At 31.1% G+C, this 21,800-nt stretch overlaps 1 protein-coding gene across 2 annotated transcripts in view; it reads left to right on the forward strand.

Moving 5' to 3' along the window:
- LOC106469959 overlaps positions 1 to 21,800 on the forward strand; it is a 98,240-nt gene that overhangs the window by 66,935 nt on the left and 9,505 nt on the right. For both annotated transcript variants that reach the window (XM_022398523.1, XM_022398524.1), the window contains exons 16-19: positions 4,714 to 4,909; positions 5,520 to 5,564; positions 12,709 to 12,806; positions 20,727 to 20,833. In XM_022398523.1, the coding sequence (XP_022254231.1) occupies positions 4,714 to 4,909; positions 5,520 to 5,564; positions 12,709 to 12,806; positions 20,727 to 20,833 (446 nt within the window). The remainder of the gene's footprint in view (positions 1 to 4,713; positions 4,910 to 5,519; positions 5,565 to 12,708; positions 12,807 to 20,726; positions 20,834 to 21,800) is intronic.

Here is a 21,800-nt window from a genome sequence, read left to right on the forward strand (position 1 = left end):
AGCCCTTGTGTAGCTTTGCATGAAATTCAAAACAAACAAACACATCTTTGTACTCTTCTCTACTTTTAGTCTCTCCTCTTTCTCTCCCTTTCTTCTTTTAGTCTTTCTCTTTCTTCCTCTCTTCTCTATTTTGTTGATGCTCTTCTCTCTCTCTAGGTCTTCTTGTTGTTGTTTAACAAATTCTTGTTGATCACCATCTAAGATAAACAAGTTGCTTGCCCATCTCTATCCACTTATCAAAGTCATTTGACATGATTATATAGTGTGGTTGTGACCTCTACAATATTTTCACTACCACTACAGCTGTGCATATATAAGCCTATTTCTACTGTCGTTCACATCTTCTTCTATCACCAGTTACCACCGTATAATCATTGCTGGCTCACCAGTGTCAGGTATTTATGTATGAGTGGGCTGGACTCTTTACAGTAGGTTCCCGTGACTTGTTGGTGATAAATTTCAACAATAAACAAACAACACATAGCCCACTTGTTTTAAAATAATATATATTAAAACAAGTCAAAAATATATACAAATGTTCGTCTCAATGTTCATTACCACAGTTGTATCCAGAGCTTTAAGTATTCATCTGTTTTCGTCCAAATCCACAAGTTGGTTCAGTTACTTTAGAACCCTATTAAGAAAGCGAATTATTCTTCTCTACTCTGTTATTAAAATACAGTGTGCGATAATTTCACTTTAAAATCACCACTATAACTCTTTATGGCTAAACTCATAATCAAGCAGTCAAGATCTAGCTATCTGTCTAACTAACTCGAATTACATATTGTACACATATTTATAGCCTGATTGAGGCCTAGAATGTTCTACATGATACAGAAATACTCAATCAAAACAAGGAAGAAACTTAGAAGGTTCTAGTAACATGATGCAGTAATACAATCACTAATTCACAGGCCCGGCATGGCCAGGTGGATAAGGCGCTCGACTCGCAATCTGAGGGTCGTGGGTTCGAATCCCCGTCCCACCAGACATGCTCGCCCTTTCAGCCATGAGGGCATTATAATGTGACGGTCAATCCCACTATTCGTTGGTAAAAGAGTAGCCCAAGAGTTGGCGGTGGGTGGTGATGACTAGCTGCTTTCCCTCTAGTTTTACACTGCTAAATTAGGGACGGCTAGCGCAGATAGCCCTCATGTAGCTTTGCGCGAAATGCAAAAACAAACAAACTAATTCACAACAGTCGAACTATGCAATGTATTATTTGTACACAGTTACATAAACAAAGCTGCAATAAACTATTACTTCTAAACATAAAATTTAATATTCACATCTAACTTAAATTGAAACAGTTGTGTATATCTAACATCTGGAAAGACTATTAAATTTCATTTTAGTGCTGTAAACTGGGGAAAATCTGGGATACACAAAAGTAACTTGTGATAGCTATGAACGAATAGACAAATGATAAGCAAATTTCAAATGTTTATTGGCATTTAACTTACCCTCATTTAATTTTTATTAGCTGCAGTTGAATTAGTGAGTAGTCACTAAGAAAATTGGTTTGGGGGAAAAAAAACTTTTTTTAATAGTTAAATTGAAACAAAAAATACATTTAGCTTGGTATAATTTCTCAAATTCTAATTAAATTCAACATTTTCATGATACCTCTGATTTGATTGAGTTAGTCAATGTGTTTTATTATCCATTTTATATTATTTTTTACTGCTAATAGTCAATACTTGTTTTAGTTTAATATTTGTTATTGTTTTTGACTATATTTTATTGTGATTTATATAAAATCCCTTTGTAGACATGGGTGTCCACTTGGGAAGCAAGGGAGCCCTGGACCCCTTGGAAAATGATAAACATAATTTTTCTTTATTCATTCAGCATATGTATATGAATTTACAAGTTTTTTTTATTCATTTCACAATTTCACACTACTTATTACACTTAATTTTCAATTCTAATAAAAGTTGCCAGGTTTGTCTAGATACATCTAGATATCTCACCCTGTAGCTAAATATTGAAAAATGTCATTGTCACAGGGACTTCTCACTCATGTCATCAAAGAGACCAACGAGGTGTGCTGACATCCCCTGAGCCCTGACATAGTGTGATCAGGGTCAACCTGTTGCCACATGCTGGTAATATTGGCAGCAGGTTATCAAAGTGGTTGATGCAGTCTTGCAGTCATCCCATGAGGCAACATGGTCGAGTTCATCCAGAATTTACTATTATGGAGTATATGCTTAAACTAACCTTACAAATATTGAACCCATCATCTCTGACTGTTGGAGCTTGTCTATTCTCTTGACTGAAATGGCAACAAAACTTTGAAGACAGGTCCATCGTCCCTTGACTTTGATTTTGCCCCCTCACTTAGAAAAACATTCTGTGGACACCCATGTTTGTAGATTTTATTCACTTGTTTTTTACAAAAGCAACTAAAATTTAAAAAAAAGGAAGCGTACTGAGAGCCAGAGAAGCATTTCTAGAGTCTGTTAGATGGAACTCCAATAGAAGTTTTGTAGTAGGTTAGGATTTGAGACAGTTAATTAATGATTAAGATCACCAGATGGGGGATAGTGCATCAATGTGAATTTCTTTGAATACTTCTATTGAATGTTAAGCAAAAAAATGAGTGTGAAATAGTGGCTATAAGTCAAGATGTCCAACTGAGATGTTAATTGGTTCTACCAATCAGAGAATGTATATTCAGCTTAGTAACTATGCCTACAACTAAGGACAAAGGCTGTAATGCTTCTTCCAAACAATAGTAATCAATATTATCTAATCAAAACTGTGTTATATTTAATAAGCAGCTTCATTACTATTGATTTAGTTACAGTAGTCTTATAGGAAGTAACCTGCTAATAATACTTGTCACAACAAAACCTCAATAGTGGCAGAATGTTTCACTTGTTATATATCAAACATTTTAGAACCATTCCTGACTTCAAGAATTTTTGTAACTTGACTGTTACATTCATTTCTGTTTATGTAAAAAGGAATCTATATTTTAGTTGCACAAGTAAACTTTATGTGAATATGTTTATTTCCCAATTTTTTTTCACAAACACAGGAATTAGTAAATTAATGCATTGTGGTTCATATATATTGCATGTTTGAATAACAATCAGTAGGCTAGATCTGATGAGCTTTTGGCTCATTAATATAAAGACCCTGTCAGTGACATTTGTTAGTAATTGTTCAGTGTTTTACCAGTAGCTAACATTCACTACCAGCCACTCTGACTGTTACTTTTTCTTTTCTTTTTTTTCAACCATAAGGAAACAACAATTATTTAATTACTTTTCGTTAAAAATAAAATTCTAAAGTACACATTATTTATTTTAACCTTTAAAGGTGCTACAAACCATTAATTTAGTAGCACATGCTAAACTCCCTTTTTAAGGTTTTTTAAACATTATTGTGTGTTTCATTAATTTATAAATGCTGTAGGAGAAGTATTGACTCACTTTCTATTTTTAATTAGCGATTATGTTGGTTAATGTGCATGCTTCATAGTATTAAAAGTACCTTTAATAGATAATTTATTATTGTTTCATGAGAGGATGAAACAGAAGAATCTTTGAAAATGCTTTATTTTCAAAGTAAAATAACTATTTACAAGTGCAAGGAAATAGTGAAGCTACATTCTGTGTTTTTTTTTATTAACTTAATAGACTGGCAAAAAAAAACTAATAGTTATGCATGAAGTTTTTAACTTAGATATTGGTAAGCTTAAAAGGGCCAGGAAATGTCTTAAAGTCTTTGAAATTTTGTCTTCCCAAACATGTGGTAATGATATAGTAAATGTAGCTTGTTTTCAACAGTTCTTTTACTTGTTTGTGGTGTTTGAATAGTATAAACTTGACACTAATATTCAATAAAAAAAGGACTTGTGTCATCCAATTAGTTTGTGCTGTCGCTTACCATACTTACTAAACTTAACCGAGTTTATGTAACAAAAGACATGTAATTTAAAGCAAATAGTTTAACACAAAAACATTGTAAGGATAAAAAAAATATCAAAGGAAACTATGAAAGCATTTGTAGATATATGATTTGTTCCTAAGTGTTGTAAACTTTGTATTAGAATCCTTTTTCTACCCATGTATGGATATCAAAGTTGTAATATATCAACAAACATTTCTTTCTGACACCACTCTGACTATATTAAATTAATAGGCCTGGCATTGCCTGGTGGTTAGGGTGTTCTACTTGCAATCAGCAGGTTGCAAGCTTGTGTTCTGGCACCGAACATGCTTGCCTTTTCGGCCATGGGAGTGCTATAATGTGATGGTCAATCCCACTTCACATTTGTAAAAGAGTCACCCAAGAGTTGGCAGTGGATGGTGTTGACTAGATGCCTTTCCCCTAGTTTATCACTTCTAAGTTAGGGACAGCTAGTGTAGATAAACCTTGATTAGCTTTGCATGAAACTCAAAAATGATCAAACTGACTATATTAATGCTTAAACTGGGTATTCAAACATTGAAATAAATATTTTATATTTTAATTAATTAATCTGAATTTCTGAGACCTGTGACAAGTTTGACAACTATGAATTATTTAATATTACTCTTAAAAAATCTAAAAAAATTTCTATTTAAACCTCATTTTTGAACTATCATATATGCACACAGGCTAGGACTTTTAATTTCGTCCACTAATACACTAATTCAAAGTACAGATGCCGTAAATGGTAGTACAGAACTAATTATGTATTCTTTTTTATTATAGGAAGTTAGCAGAAGTGGTTATTCAGAAAGTTATGAAAGAGAACAGTACTACCCTTGGACAATTTGTAGTGCTTCAGGATATTCTCAATTTTCGAGTTTTCCCTTTTATTCTTCCACCCAGTTCCTGTTGCCTTCTTCCTCATCAGAGAGGGTTTAGAAACACTGTTCAGTATAAATACTGGATTGACTTTCAAGTTGTAAGTACAAATTTTGATAGAAATGATAATGATGATACATGATCTTAGAGTTAATGCTGTAATGTTGTTCATAATTAAGTTAATAATGATTTTTGTTATCCTTACCAATTGCAACAGGGAACCATATTTAGTGAATTCTAATTTATATGATATTGTATAACTACATTTTACAGTTAAATATTAAGTTTATTTGAGTACATGTGTTGTTTTTTTTCCACAATAGTCAATCACCTTTAAAAACAACTCAAAAGACATTTTATTTGACCAGTAGAAAAGTTTATTAAATTGCTAATGTGGTTAATTTTATCTCTTTGATCAGTATGGTGTGGAAACTATTTACTGGTAATAAGAATAGTAAATTTAAGGTAGAGTTTATGTCTAGTTTAAAAAAAAATGTTACAAAAATTTCAAATATTTAAGAACCTACACATATGTATATATATATATATAACACATTATCATGAATGTTGGAAGGCAGTTGTTTTGAGAACCTCAAAATATAAGCTGTGTTATGAAGAACAATCTTTTTAGTGTTTTAAAAAGGTAAATAGTCTAAAAGCAAGTGAATATCAGATACCATAAAATATGATTGATTTTCTTGTGTTTTCAGGCCAACAATGATTTTTCAGACACTCAAGCGATTCGTGCTTCAGTGGTAAGTTTGAACTGTCTGAGTTAGGAACTCAGAATAATGTACACTTATGGACTAATGTTAAACTAGACATGATCAATTAAAGTCTAGAATTTCACCAGCCACTTTATAAGAATAATAAGAGCCACAAAATCGTGAACAACAGTTATGCTTATATATATAGATGGAAAGTAAAAATTATACTTTCACATCATGAACTAAAGGAAGAATCACACATACAATGAACAGCATATTTATGTTTAATTAGATTAGACATTTCAGAGTAGACATTTGCCTCATCAAATTCAAATTAAAAGAAGAACCACAGACATGGAGACCAGCATCTAGATATCTGTCTCATTAACTTATAACTAAAAGAAGACAAGAATAAAAAACATGAACAAAATTCAGATGATGTAATTATAGTTGAATAATACAAAACTATTCAAGTTACATCAACTGAATTTTAAAAATACAATTTTTCAATGTGCTAAGTGGTCCGGGAATTTGAATTAAAAAACACATTTCCAGGCCAGGAAAGAATTATGAAATTTAAATTAGGTAAGGGAAATTATATATTTTATAAATTATCAGGAAATTTTCTAAAATGTTTGGTTTAATACACTTTTGTTCTGGTTATAACAGCTAGTCTTTGGGTATTGAACATATGTACAGTATTTATGATATGTATAACTTGTGCATTCATACAAATGCATATCCTTAAAATATTTAAATTATGAACTATGATCTGTCTGAAGACCATAAGTTAATTGAATAAGTGGAAAGAAACAGTAAATACTCTTGATATTGCCCACATCTATTTTTTTTATTTTTTATTTTATTGGCATTTTAATGGCTATCTCAACTCAAAAACAATCAGATGAATGTGTCTGCTATAAATTTAGAACATTGTAACAAAAATTTTAATTTGACAAGTGTTAAAAGCTTTAAAGTTTTCATGACAATGACAGAAATTTTTGTGTTCTTCATTGATTCTTTGTACAGTTTCTCTTGTTTTTCTTTAATAATACTTCCACATTAATATTTTAAACATATTATTAGGTATAACAACTGATTGGTAATGAGTCAAAATGTACACATAAGAAAATATAATAAAAAGCATTATAAGTCCCTGGATGGATCAGTGGTAAGTTTACAGACTTACAATACTAAAATACAAAGTTCAATTCCCTGTGGTGGACAGAGCACAAGCAGCTCATTGTGCAGTCTTGTGCTAAAAAAAGCAACAACAATAAGATTATAGACAACTTACAGATTGACAAATAAAGAATATTTCAACCTTTGATGGCTTAAAACTGTCTTCAGTTTAGCAATCAACAGACTTTCTCATATTGTAATTGCAACATATCAACAGCTTTACTTAGTATACTAAAATAGTCACTGAGAATATCACAGTTACACACAGAGAACACATGCTCTGCAACACTGGAAGAAACCCTGTTGTATTCTGTGTAGTTTCTAATATATGAGTGTTTAACCATCTAGTGGTAGGACCAATATCCTTCTTGACATAGCTAGAATATTTGAATTTATACACAGGGAACGACCTTTTGAGAAAAAAAAAAAGAGATGGATGTATATATGATCAGAAAGGTTAGTATGGGCTCTAGACACAAACGTGTCATCATGAAAGCCATGACTGAATAAGTATCCCAATGGAATCAAACCACTATACTACAGATGTTATGTGAATAGCACTTTAACTATATTTAAATCTAGGGAAAAATTGGAACTCTTGTTTTTTTGCAATATTTAAGTTCTCATCATCTTAATTTCAAGTTTGCTGTTAAGCATGTAAGTGATTATAAGTTGACTTAATTGTTTGAACACATTAGTCCATAGAAGTCAGGATGGTTTAGTGTGAACTTGTGCCACAAACCAACATTCTTAGGTCGATATACACATTTTGATAGCTTTTTCTTAACATATTTAAAGAAAATCTTGTGAAATATCTTGCTTAGAAGATTATAAGTAACAATAAAAGCTTATATAATGAAATAAATAAGATATTATCTTAAGTTAAATGAATATAAAAATTTTACAATTGCTAAAAACATATAAATTATGCTCAATAAAATTACAGTTTTTATTACACCAAATTTTTTATGTGACATGTCCAAAAATGATTTCTGATAATAGTGTTTCTGTATGTCAGTCAACTATCCCAATATGTAAAGAAAAAACTACAGAAAATTACAAGCAAAGTATATGCATAGCTTTCAATTAACATGCATTTTAAAGCCAGCTTTTCAAATGAAATTTATTTTTAGTTTTAAGGATAGAATTCCAAAGCTGGAAAGGCCATTTTAATTAAATATAAATGAAAATGTCCTGGTTGTGCCAAGGAGTACCACTAGGTGGTTAAACACTTTTTTTTAAAAGAACATACACAGAAATACTTTTTTTTTTCCAGTGTTATGGAGCAGGTGTTATCTGTATATAATTGTGAGGTTTTTAGAGATGATATTAGTATATTAAATAGAGCTTATGATCAGGGGTTAAGTGACTGGGTGAAGACTTCACTTTCAAAGTTCTGATTTTACTTTTTAATTTCCCCCCTATGGCAAAATTCAAGTCACATTCATTTGTCAGCTTGGTCGATTACCCATGCTGGAGGTGATAAATAGTATCATCACATTCTTGGTTTTTAAACTCTTAACATAAACCAATCAAATCGTTTAGACTACATGCTTATCCATATTCTCTCAATTCAACATGAATAGTCTAGATATAAGCCAATCAGCATGCTCAATCCTATCTCCTCACCAAGAGTATGTCAGTACCAATTATATGCATTGGCTGTTATTAAAATTTGTGTCGAAACAAAGAAAAATTAAAATTTGACTGGATTAATTATTATCAGTAAATTACAGAAGAGTGTTACTGACAATTGGAAATGATGTCATGTGTCTTTTACAGCATATGGATTGCTGTATTTTTAATTGGATTTTTTATCATGGAAGGTAACCATTAATTACACAAGGTATGTACCATGCAGTGGCATCATTTTAAATTACCTTTACTCATCAAGTTACAAATATAATTGCATTTTAAGCCTGCAATCAAATCAAACTTAGACACTGCTGACCATAATGGTATTCACTTTATTTCATTTGTTCAGAATTTCTGTGGCAAATTGGTTAAGTATAAAACCCTTGGAAAAATCTGAGTCAAATTCTTGTACAAAATGAAAGACTGATACAAAATTATTGAATGAAAAGCCAAAAAAGTTTCATAAAGTTTGGAATCAGATTGACTTCAGTTGATATGTGCAAGATGCCAAGAAATTTTGGCACTGCTGAACTTGTAAAAATGCAGGAAAAAGCACCGTGTGTGTGTGAGTGGGCATGAAAACCATGCTAAGACTATGAATCTTGAATGGCATTCAAAATGTAAGTTAAAAAATAAAACAAAAGAAAAGGCAGTGAATTTATAAAATGGATTTCTGTTATTGTCAGTGGAGAAAAATTAATTTTTTGATTAAATTTCAAAAAAAGATAAAGTGAATAAAATGGTTTTCTTAGATTCTAAAGAAAAATATTTTTAAGTTAATAAAAATACAGTCATCATTATTTAATACTTCAAATTGCTTGTATGTATGTATGTAAGGGTTGTCCTTATTTGCAGGTAAAATTTAAGGTTAAAAAGTCCTCACCCTCTAATTTTGTTCCATTATACAAAAAACATTAAATGTCAAACTTCATCCATTTTGGGCCATATTTGGAGGTTTCTTAATGAAGTTGAAGTTCTAGACTGTAATGGTCTGACACAGCATGTAATATATGATATAAAGACATATTTATTATAAATGCTTAATATAAAGTATATTATTATTTTATTGCATATACAATAGTATAATTATATAATTTTTATATGGTTTGGTGTGGTTAATCACTTCTGCATTATTATTTCCGTTTTGCTGTTAGGAAAGCATCTTCTATGACCTGCACAACTTGAATAGGAATTGTTTCTGTTCTTTCTTGTTATGATGGTATTATACTCCTCAATAAGGGCCAAACCCCTTTCAGCATTGTCATTTACTGCATTCAAGTGTTGAACGGTCTGTAGTACCTCCCTTTAGTCTTATCGGCTCACATGACTTGGGACCATAATCTAGAAATCCAGATGGAATTTCAAGGAATCTACACAAATCTGTTGTGTCTTTTGTGATGAAATCTTCAATTGAAATGTCCTCAGACTTCCTGATATTCAGCTGGATGCACTTTGAAGGTTCATCTATGCATTCCTTCACATTTAGTGGTTTTTACCATTGCTCCTGCATGTTATTTTCTGCCAATAATTGCCCCACTTCTTTTCTCATCCCTTTATTCCTTTAAAGAAAGAACCTTATCTACCTGGCCCATGCACCCATGGTGTCTTTTTTCCCTCTGAGCAAGATGAAAGGCCTTGTCTTCTGAGATCTTGATCAGGGTCAGGACATCCCTATGAGTGATGTCCAAAAGGTCATCCAGATTATTGACAAACTCTACTTCATTATCTCACTGTATTTGTTGGATATACAAGACTGTTTAGTGTAAGAATTATTATTTAGTTAATTTAGTGATCTAGTATTTAATGATTACTTAGTTTTCCTAAAAAGAGTGTTAAAGTTAATTATTTTAAAGTGATAGTTATAACAAATTTCATTACGTAACTCGGTAAGAGTTGTACACTGTGTGTGTAATTCAGTTGTTGTAGTATTGTTGACGTCATCTTCCTCAAAGCCTCTACATTTTTCTTGCTATGTGAGCATTGTTACATCGTAGCATCTTGTAGTTTGTAGAAAGTAAATATATAGTCAACCAAGTGAATGCAAATCAAGTGAAGTTAAGTTCAGATAGAAAAATAGTTAGTTAGTGAAAGAAAATGTAAAGTTAGCCAGCATTTGAGTGATTAACCTTAATGAGTGAGTTCTATAGTGTGCTTCACAGTTGTATTAAGAACAGAGATAACAGAAATAATTTGTCTTGTCAATTGGATTCTAAAGTAACTGAACCAGCCTGTGGGGACTTTTCGACAAAAAAAAGAGACAGTTATTTAAAGCTCTGGATACAACTGTTGTAACCAACAAAAGAAGTTAAGTGAAGATAAGTAAGAAAACGTTAAGTTAGTGAAAGTGAAGTTAGACTATGTGATTGTTAGTTTAGCCATAACAGGTGATATCTTAAAGTGAGTTACAGAGATAAGGGAATAATTTGTCTTGTCAAAGGGTGTTCTAAGGTAACTGAATCCACCTATGTGGACTTTGACAAAAATGGAGACAATTATTTAAAGTTCAGGATACAACCCGTAAACCACGGGTAACAGAATTAAATTATTCACTGATACTATAGTGATAAGAGTAGAGAAAAATAATTTGTTGTGTCAATTGTATTCTAAAGTAATTGAATCAATGTGTGTGGACTTTTGACAAGAAAAGAGAATTATTTAGAGTTTTAGATAAAACTGTGATTTCCTATAGTGTACAGAATTTTTGTACATACATTTGACTTGTTTTGAATATATATTAATTGAAAACAAGTGGATTGTGTGCTGTCCATTTATTGTCCAAATTTATTGCCAACAAATTGCAGACACCTGCTGTAGAAGAATCCTGGCCCACATATATACAAAAACCTGACAGTGTTCAGTTTTCCTTTTTGAACTTTTCTTTTGCTTTGTCCATCTTACAAAAAGTTTCTTCAGTTCTATAATGGCCTGATGTTCTGGACAAATTGGAATTCAAGTCTTTTCTTTTTACCAAAAAGCTGCAGGCTCTTTGATCACAACCTTGAGTTTTCATGAACAGTCTTCTTTATGTTTTGTAATGGTAGTAAAACACACACAGCACTTGCCTATTTCAAGGTAGTTTGCTTTCTGTCAGTTCAGTTTCTGCTGAACCAAAGTATAATCTTACTTTTTGTTGCAATATTCATTTGCAATGATACACCAATACAGTTTCAGTTGATATGATACAGAAGAATCTGCTTAAGTGCTTATATACCAGAGTATTCCACAGCATTCAAAATGTTCAAGAACATTCCATGTATAAATCATTCTTGCTGTCACTTTTTTACATCTGAAATATTCTGTATGACATGAAAGCAGTTTATGGAATTTCTGTGAGGAAATGTTCCAGAATATGCTACAATTCCAGAATGTGCTAGAACATTCCAGAATAATTTGCAACTTTATTTAGAATATTCTAGAACATTCAGAATATGCAGATATAATGCAAGCTAAAAGGTAAAATTTTATCTGCCTTGAGCAAACCCTAAATGTTATTCAGTATGTATAAAATTTGGTATGAATTACTCATTTATATATATATATTGGAATAAAATGAGGAGGGTGAGAGTGTTGTATATCAAAATTTCAAAAATAGGGACCACCTTGATATATATATATACACACACATAAAGGAAACAATTAATTCCTAAATATACAACATTTCCTTCATCAAACAATGTTTTCACATTATGAATACATTGGATATGGAAATGTGAAGTCTCGCTATTTTCATAAACTTTTCTCTAATGGCACCTGGAGGGTGAAGTGACTTTTCCCTATTTAGAATCTATCTTGACCCCTGGATGATGTATTTGAGTTGTGGGTAAGAGAAATTCTATTGATTGCTCTAATGAGGCCAGATTTAATCCTTTATGGAAGAAATTGTACATTTATTGATGAAAAATACTTTTACAAAAACAATTTAAAAAAATCTAATTGAACATTTATAAGTTTTTAAATGGATTTTCTAAATACTTTACCAAAAGGTACCAATGTAAAATAAATTTTATAAAGAACCTTTATGACAAACTTGTTTAAATGTGCTATGTTACTGTATTTCTAACTTTCAAATATGTAATACATATTCACTGTTAGCAGTGAGTTATAGCAAACTGTTGCTTGAATTAGATATTTTTGTTGCATGCTTTACATAAAATATATAACCTTAATTTTAGTTTATAAATTAAAGAGTGTATTATAACAAATCCTAATAGTCTGTATAATATAATATAACATACTAGCTGGTATTGTCTCTAATACCATACCCTTTTATCTTACTTAATCTGTCGGTGATGAATTTCTGACCTATGTATATAAAAAAATAGATTATGTTAAAATAAGTGTTTCAAACATTAACTTATCCTTTCATGGCTTCTAGACCTCTTCATTTGGAGTTACTAAATGCTTTGGAGATACTGGTCACTTAAAATTTCTCTTTGCTACTACATGGACAAGGGATATACCAGGTGATGGGAAGTAAGGAATTTTTTCAAGTGATTGTACATGTTCTTGTCTTTGTTCATATTTTAAAATGACTATTTATATAATGATAAGCTAAAAGAATGATACATTGAGATTTTAATAACAAATTAATGTAAGGCAACATGGCTTTTATTAACTGTATGTTTACATCACACCTATTTTTCCTTTCAAATTTAATGTGTTACATGCAGAATGTTTCTTACTGGGAAAATCTTGTTTCAACAGTGTCTTCTTCAAAAACAGTGTATGTAAGTTTAATTCATTTCTCTTTCAAAGAAACATTTTGCAGAAAAGCAAGTTTATATTAATATTGTTATCATGACTGACTCTTTTATTTTATTTTTCATAATAATGATGCATCTGGAATCATTAATTTATTTTGTAGTTTAGATTTCGATATGGGGAAAACCATAATGGACAATAGTGAGCACAGAATAGGTGTGTGAGTTTTCCTTAAAATACTTCATACTGTGAAGTAAGATGTAGCATTAATCTGTGTTTCTGTAACTTTATGTTCTAGGCTAGTATAATATTAACCTTCAAGTTATTGAATTGTTTTTATACCGTTCACTGCTGGTGACCAGCCAACTAGTCACTTCTTGGGGAGCCAGTTTTGGCCAGTATGAGTTGGCCACTTGCTGTTGCTTGAGCTGGTGTGGTATGTAAAACTGAATTAAATCTCAAGTTGCATCAAATAGGTTTGATTATGGAGTAATGTAAAAAATTCTAACTGACTGGATTGATGTTAAATCAGATAAAAAGACTGGATACAAAGTGAAACACAAAATGCTCCATCTTTATTATATAATGTAACACAATCGTGGTATATGTAGCTGCTTGGATGTTTAAAATACAATGGACCATCATGTTAAACAGGCTCTTCCTTCAATCTATCAGATCATTTGAAATAGAGACCAAGTATATTATCGAAGATGAAGTTCCAGGTTGCTTAAATGCCATATTTCGTAGCTTCCAAGAAACTTCACAATTACCCAGAGCAACACACATGCTATCCAGGTAACTGGTTATTTCAGTAAAATGTAGGTGGGGCTTTAACCTCTAGACATCACATGAACAACTGTTTAAGGGCACTGCTTTAGACATTCTTACACATTGTATCATATTAAGCAATGTTCTTCCCAATTGGTAACATGTATAATCTACTTTCAAGAACAACAAGTGAACAGAGGTAACTTGAAACAAGTTAATCATACATGCAAGCAAAACAAAGAATGAATTCAGAATAAATCCTATAATACTACAAGCAAATAGAAATACATGCTATATTCAGATACCATGCTATTATTGGTCAGCATAAGATAGTTTAAACGTAACTCTTTAGATCCATGAAATTACTGAACAAAACCTACTAGTGTACAGTGCTCCAGATAAGGTCTATTCCTTCATAAATACACATTTTTTACATAAAAAACACATGAAATAAAAAATTGTGCATACCAATTATGCATAGTATTTACTGATGTACATATATATGTCATTCAGTTATGTATGTGTATTTGGCATTTTTTATAGAACAAATCAGTGCTGGTAGTAAATTGAACATAAAACATAAGATTAAAAGGTTAAATTTCAAGGTACTTGTGTAAATATAAATAAAACACTCAAATTATCAATGCTTTTTATGTACACAATTTAAAAAGAGATAATTTTTTTAAAATTGTGTACTTAAAAAACGTTGATCATTTGAGTGTTTTAATAGAGCATAAGAGACCATTCCCACCATAAACCTACTGACAATTACCTGCAGTTTGGGGTTACTGTTGAACTGAAAATTTTACAAGTGTAATTTTATAGATCACTGTCAACAAAGCAATTTCTGTATTGAATTTACACTGTAATTGCCCCAAGTGATCCTTAATAGGACAGTCATACAGAAATAAGAATAAGGGTCTAGTAAATACAGCAAAACAGCACTAAAATGTCAGTTGTAAATTATGAAAAAGTCACTGAAACCTAAGAATATGCAAGTTTTCATTTTCACACATTGCTATTTATTGCTAACACTAAAATACTCACTATGCCAAGAGTAGCACTATCTGTAGCACCAATTGCACACCATGTCATTTGGCAAGACATTTTACAAGTTAAGAACTTTGGACATGGGCTTTCAATGATAAATTAATTCTCTCTTATATTTGGTATTTCAAATCGAATTTTATTCTTCCACCACTCCAATAAACCTCCCATGATTTTTGAGTACTAGAATCAGTTCGTTTTTATTTATACACTAAAGAAAGCAAGTTCAAAGCTTTCAGTCCTTCTTCATAATATGTTTCAAACTAGGAATAATATGGCAGCTGTTTTTGTACCCTTTCAAATAAATCAATGTATTTTCTATAAGAAGGGAATCAAAACTGAACACACAACTCTAAATGAAAACTTACCAAAGTCTGTCACAAAGTGATGATGACACCCTTGTTTGTGAACTCAAAACTTTGTAAATAAATCACAGAACAATACTTAATCTTTCCACCACTTTGAACCATTCAATGGCTTGAGGATTGTATCAGTCATCAGACCTAAGTCATTTTAATAGTTCACAGTGCTGACATTTTTCAAGCACAAAATACAATATCAGCCCAAAGTTTATTCTCTCAATGCATAATTTTACCCTTTTCATTCTTAAAACTAATTTTCAACAGATTATCCCAAACTGGTCTGTATTAAATAAGCACTTTCTAGAGAATCAGCCTTAATCAGTAGCTTAATTTGGGCATTAGAAAATTTAGCAGTCTTACCAGTAATGTCATTAACTTACAAACTCTTAAAGGACCTCTACTAATCACATTTTATGAATCAGAATGTGACCCATTTGCCACAACCATCTATTTTCTATCTTCAAGCTATTCTGAAACAATTTTTTGAGTTTTCCATATTTCTATCAAAATCTTAACATATTAATTAAACCTTTATGATGAGCCTTATCAAAAGCCTTCTGGATGTCTAAATACAAATTAATCATGAAAAATTCATCTTAAAGTCATGCTGAGGAGTTTTAATAAATTCCAATCCTTACAATGCTTTTCCAAGTGATCCCTGAAAATAGGAACTAGTACAGCTTACACACAACAGAAGTCATAGTAATTGGCCAGTAACTTCCTGGGTCTTCTCTAGACCACCCTTATTGGCTGAGTTCCAGTCATCAGGAATTCCCCATGTTTAAAGACTTCAGGAAAATTTCAGTTAAAACCACGGTTGAATAATAAACACAGAAGATGAATGACATACACAAGTAAATAATGAATTTGCAAATTGTAAATACCCAACAGACCTATATTGCAAATTGAGACTACGGGTGCAAAAATAACCAGGCTTTCTTTATCAACAAACACAACTGAGAAGCTACATTAAACAATTTGTTATTGGAAGTCAGTAAATTAGTAGCACAATAACATAATTAGCATAAAATGGTTGCACTCTGGTGCAGGGTTCAAAGGCTCTTCATGATTCACAGATTATCTGATGTATCACTGAACTCCTCCATTATTCTCAGTTACTTCTGTAGCTATCCCAAGAGGTGTTTGTACCCCAAAACAAACCCTATTAGGACACCTGCCAATGGTACCTAAGCATATATGCCACATATAGTCTCACTAGTTTGTGAGTGGAGAAATGAACACAATTTCAAACATGGTGCCCCAAAATCCGAAAGGGACAGGAACACAAAATGTAATATCAGATATGGGTTCAGTGACCTTGAACACCTACTCTTGGACCACCATCATGTCTAGATGACCATCTGGGCACATTGTAGCTCCACTTGATAGGGGGACTATGCCATATGGATAAGGACACCCCCAAATCTGTTTTGCTAGCTCCATAACTGTGGGAGAAGTTCAGGACAAACAAACCAATTCACAAACATGCAACATGAATTAATATAGAATAAATTAACATATTTTATGATATTATACCCAATTAACAATTTTACCATACTTAATGGATTGTAGTAAAATATATGTTACATTCAAACATACTTAATTAAAATGTCAAGAATAAATATTATAATAAGTTAAAAAAATTCACATAAGTATGAACCTGATTCCAGGTCAGCTTATTGTTGGGTAAGATTGTACTCCTCAATGAATACTGAATGCCTTTCAACAGAGATAACACATTTCTTTTCAAGTTTTTATAACTAGATTTCTTGCCTTGCCTTTAACTGAAGTGGTGAACCTTGTTTCCTGGAATCTTTTCCAACCAATGATTTAGTTTTTAATGACTTGGGAATTCCATACTGCCACAGTTAAATCTTTAATAAAAATTGAATCTTTTTTTAGTATCTTTTATGTACTTCCATTTTTCTCCTGAGCTTCATACATTAATTCCAATGTGAACCTAACATAATGAACTGAGCATCTTCTGTAATACAAAACAAAAGGAACCATAATCACTAATACATTCTCCATTGTGTAGCTTCTGAGTATTTAAGTCATAGTGTCTTCTTTATAAAACTTCTGCCAGTGCAGAACATTTGTAAAAATATTAATTTTTTCTGCCTTAGTGGGAAGCAATGTGTACTCCATGAACATTGGTAGTCTCAACATGTGTACCCAGTAAACACTAATAGTTCTAGCATATGGAACAACAATTACAATGAAATGAACAATTACTTAACTTTCATGGTTTGCTGTAGTAAGTTCAGCAAAATATACTTGGTTTTACTTGGCTTTCACATTTAATTACAGTAGTTTCATACCCTTACTTGAGGAAAACTTATTCTCTTAATATATATATTTAGTTCTTTATGTGTTTTTGATATATACTTCATTTCACTCAACTTTCACATTTCTTTACAGTACTTTTATACTCTTAGTTGAGGAAAACTTGTTCCTTTAACAGGTATATTTAGTTATTTGTATGTTTTCAATATACGTGGTTTTACTCAGCTTTCACATTTCCTTACAGTAGTTTCATACTCTTAGTTGAGGAAAACTTGTTCCTTGAATAGATGTAATTAGTTTTTCAGTCATCATTTCTGTTTTCAGATCTTGATTTTAATTCTCTAATGGGGAAATGCATTTTTTCTTTGAAGACAACTCATGTGGAACTAGATTAACCCTTACTAGTTTTTTGAATGTCAAAAACCAGAAATTCTGATCAGGGTTGTGAATTATACAATAGGGTCCAACTTTCAAATGTGGCATTATTTGAACTTTTGATATTAATAACTAAAGTTACTAGATTATTTGCTTTGCCTTCCAGTAAACAAACATTTTTCACTAAATGTTTAGTTGTCAGAGCACTGATGTTAAGTTTCACTTGTTATGTTCTTTCTGTCACTTGTAATTTGATATTTATAAACAGTGATCTTCATCATGACTACCTTTGTTGGAAAGTGGGGAAAAGGAAAGCCAAGTCAGTCTAACATAATTGTTAATAATATTGTATTTGCAATAACTGAAAAAATAATGGGACACTTATCCCTTCTGCCCTATGTGTAAGGAACCTATATAATCTTGATAATAATATAATGTACACTTGTTATCAGTGTGGTGAGGTTAACGAAGTGAAAGAGCTAAAGCAAAATAGCCTTTTCTTTATTTCACCTGTTAAGCAACATGTCCAAACACTACTGTAAAAGCTGTTATATCCAAGCTTTTATCATACAGTTGACATGAAAGAATAAAAAAAAAGGGTATATGATGGTAATATTTCTCAAAAATAATTCAGTTTGGTAAAATCTGGAACAAAATTGGAAACCAGATTCATTAAACATAATAAAAAAAACCTTTTATGTTTACCACTGTTGCAACTCAAAAACTACAGTTTATCTGTACAAAACATTGTAATATTAAACAAAGGACAAAACATCAATAAATTCAAAACTAAGGAAGCTATCTTAATTGAACAAAACAGCCCTACTCTAAACCAACACTCTGGGCTGTCAAGATACCTTAACTAAGCTGTTAAGCAATCTCTGGTTATGTGATGTTTTTGTTCTATACTTTATATATATTTCTGTGTCTATGAAAACTACTTTTATCTGATGATGACATCAGTTTTTTGAAATGTATATATATGTAACAAAGTTTCTTTCACTACCTGTTCAAGCCACCTACAAACTTTATTATACCACAACTACTGTTTTACAATTTGCCTTGTTTGAAAGATATCGTGCCTGAAAAATATATTAAGCATTCTGGTTTGCTTGTTTGTGTTTTTATGGCAGTTTAATGCAGCATTAGAGTCTAAATGCTACATAAGGTCAAAAATATTACATTTATTGCAAACCTGCTTTCCCATTTGCTTTAGTGAGAAACTGTAGATCTTTATGGCACACATTTCTTTCACTTTTGAATTAAATAATGAAGAGTTTGTTAAGTTGGTAAAAGGTTCATAAAGTGTACCATTACAAATAGTTAGCAAGATCCTGTTAGAGAAAGCTTCTCCAAGCTTTTCCATTCTTCATGTTATTAATGATGGTTTTAGAGTTTTGTGCAACCATGTGAAGACATCCAACACAGAAATACAGTCACTTAATAAATGGAGTGCATTTACTCAAAAATATTCCTCTTCAAGTTACATTAAGTACAAAGGAAAAACAATGTTTTAAGTCATATATATAAACAGTTGAAGAACGTTATTCATAATGATTCTCCCATTGTATCCCATAGATTTTACGCTTATACAAAAGAATGGTTGTTAACCAACAGATTTTTCATTCAAATAATATAAGAAATATACTAAGTCAAGTAATGGTGTTGTTTTGTTAAACACCAATATTCTTGGTGGAATTGTGAAGATTGCCTGTTTTGGTGTCATTGTTGTAGAACACTGCATTGTGTTTTGAACAAGCTCATAAAATATAATGACCCTGTAGTTAATCCATCACTTCAGCTGTTATATATAATGAAATTTACAATCAAAATAGATTCAGATTTGATTCTAGTATCACCACATAATATTGTCTCACAGTGCATGGTTATAATTAATAACAGTAATTAAACTTGCATATATTTATGCAGAAGTTTTCAATGTTGTTGAAAGGAATTAAAATTTTTAAGTATTCATGATAATTATAAATGTATACAACATCTCCAGTAAACAGCAAGTAAATATAAATTGGTAGTTTATATGAGGGAGATAATTCTGAAGTGAATTAATTTTATGAATACGTTTTTGTAAGAACAGTATCAGTTTGGGTCTGGTACTCCTAAAATGTATATTTGCATAATCAAGGCTAAGTTACCCTTGCATCTTGATCTCCTTAGATTAGCACAATGTACTTCTTTACACACAACCAGAATATGAGATGTATTTGAAAGCCTGTATAATGTACTTGTAGCAGCATGAATAGCATTATACTTATTATAAACACCTTGTTATTAGGTTATGTACACAAGAAAAATGTAAGAAATCAAATGAAAAAATTTTACAGGTATTTTTCTAATGACAGAATTTTTATTCCTTGTAAGAGTGTGACATTTTCAGTTTCATTGATCAGATAAATGAATATTCAAGGCAATTTTCTTTGGATTTGGTTCATGTGCCTATAATCAATGATAGTTTTATGCTGATCAGTGCTGGGATTTCTAGCAAGGGGTGTCCACTTATTGATTCATATTGAACAACTTTATATATTTCCTTGTTGCAACATTCTTTCTAAAAAAAACTGACCAACAACAAATAATTGAGTGTAATCACTAGTTTTCTATATAATATACTTAGGAGACTTAAGAAGTAATTATTTGGATTAATTGCAGTATTAATGATGTAATTTTGGACATTTGTTTGTACGACTCTTATGTTATTAGGAATTCTATAACCAGCAACTTGTTTCATAGTTTATAAATATGTATCTAAAAAGTTTACGTATTGGATCACTAATTCTAGGGCTAAAACATATGTTCCTATTTTCTCTAAATTATTCATAGTGTTTATTTTTTGCAGGTTAGGTTTAGATGTATCTCTCCCTGTTCCTTTTGGTCCAGCTTATGTTTCAGTTGTTTGGATTCAACTCTATTTTTATATTGAAGAAGACAAAGACAGGTGTGAAGGTGAGCTTAAGTTTCAGGTTGCCTTAATATATTTCTATTATAACATCATTTATGGACCTGTATTGGTTCACAAAAGTTTTGTATGAAAAGTGTAGTAAATACAGTCACTAGGAACTATAGAAGTGTTAAAGAAACATGTCTAGTGTACCTTAGTTCACTACTTTCTGCTGACGATGAATGTATTTTATAGCAGATATATCATTTATTTAAGATGGCTCTCTAGAGTATTTGAAAGTTAAACATTATTTATTGTAGTATAATGATAATATGGAGTTACATGTAATCTGTTTTAAAAATGAGTACTGAGTCTGCAGTTTTTCTGGATATCAAATATTGTTGTAGATATTGATTCCATAATTAGAAAAATAAAAGTTGGAATGGTTATAAATATTGTCAGATTATGTAAATATTTAATTTATTCTATACTAGTGAAAAGTGAAATTACCAATTAATTCAACTGTGACAGTAACAAGGAGAGTTTCAGGAGTTTGGATGAGCCTTTTTTTAAAATTTCTTTTGTTTTTATAATTTGAAAAAGAATGATGAAAATTGGAAAAAAATCCAAGATTGACAGAAATTGGAGTACGAAGAACTTAATTAACAGTTTTTCCAAATTCCCTCATAAATTTCATCAAGTTTAAAGATAACAGTATTTGATATTTTTAGTTCTTCCTACTATACGTAATCATAAAAAATACAAAGAATAGAATGCACTACAGCAGTTAAAGTTTTTATCCTTAATTTTGATACTAACAGGTGTATCACAAATGGCTAAAGACATTCCAGCCACATTTCTGTTCAGATCTGTTTCCAATTGTACAAGAACTTGTTGCAACTAAGAATACTGGTTTACAAAAAAAAAGAAAAATTGTATTTACATGGTAGATCAATATTTTAAATCTTTTACAGGATTTTGTTGTTTCAGTTTTATTGAATAGTATGTCTTTTATGCATTAATTGTATGAAA

Source organism: Limulus polyphemus, unplaced genomic scaffold (genome assembly GCF_000517525.1).
Source record: "Limulus polyphemus unplaced genomic scaffold, Limulus_polyphemus-2.1.2 Scaffold3743, whole genome shotgun sequence".
NCBI lineage: Eukaryota > Metazoa > Arthropoda > Merostomata > Xiphosura > Limulidae > Limulus > Limulus polyphemus.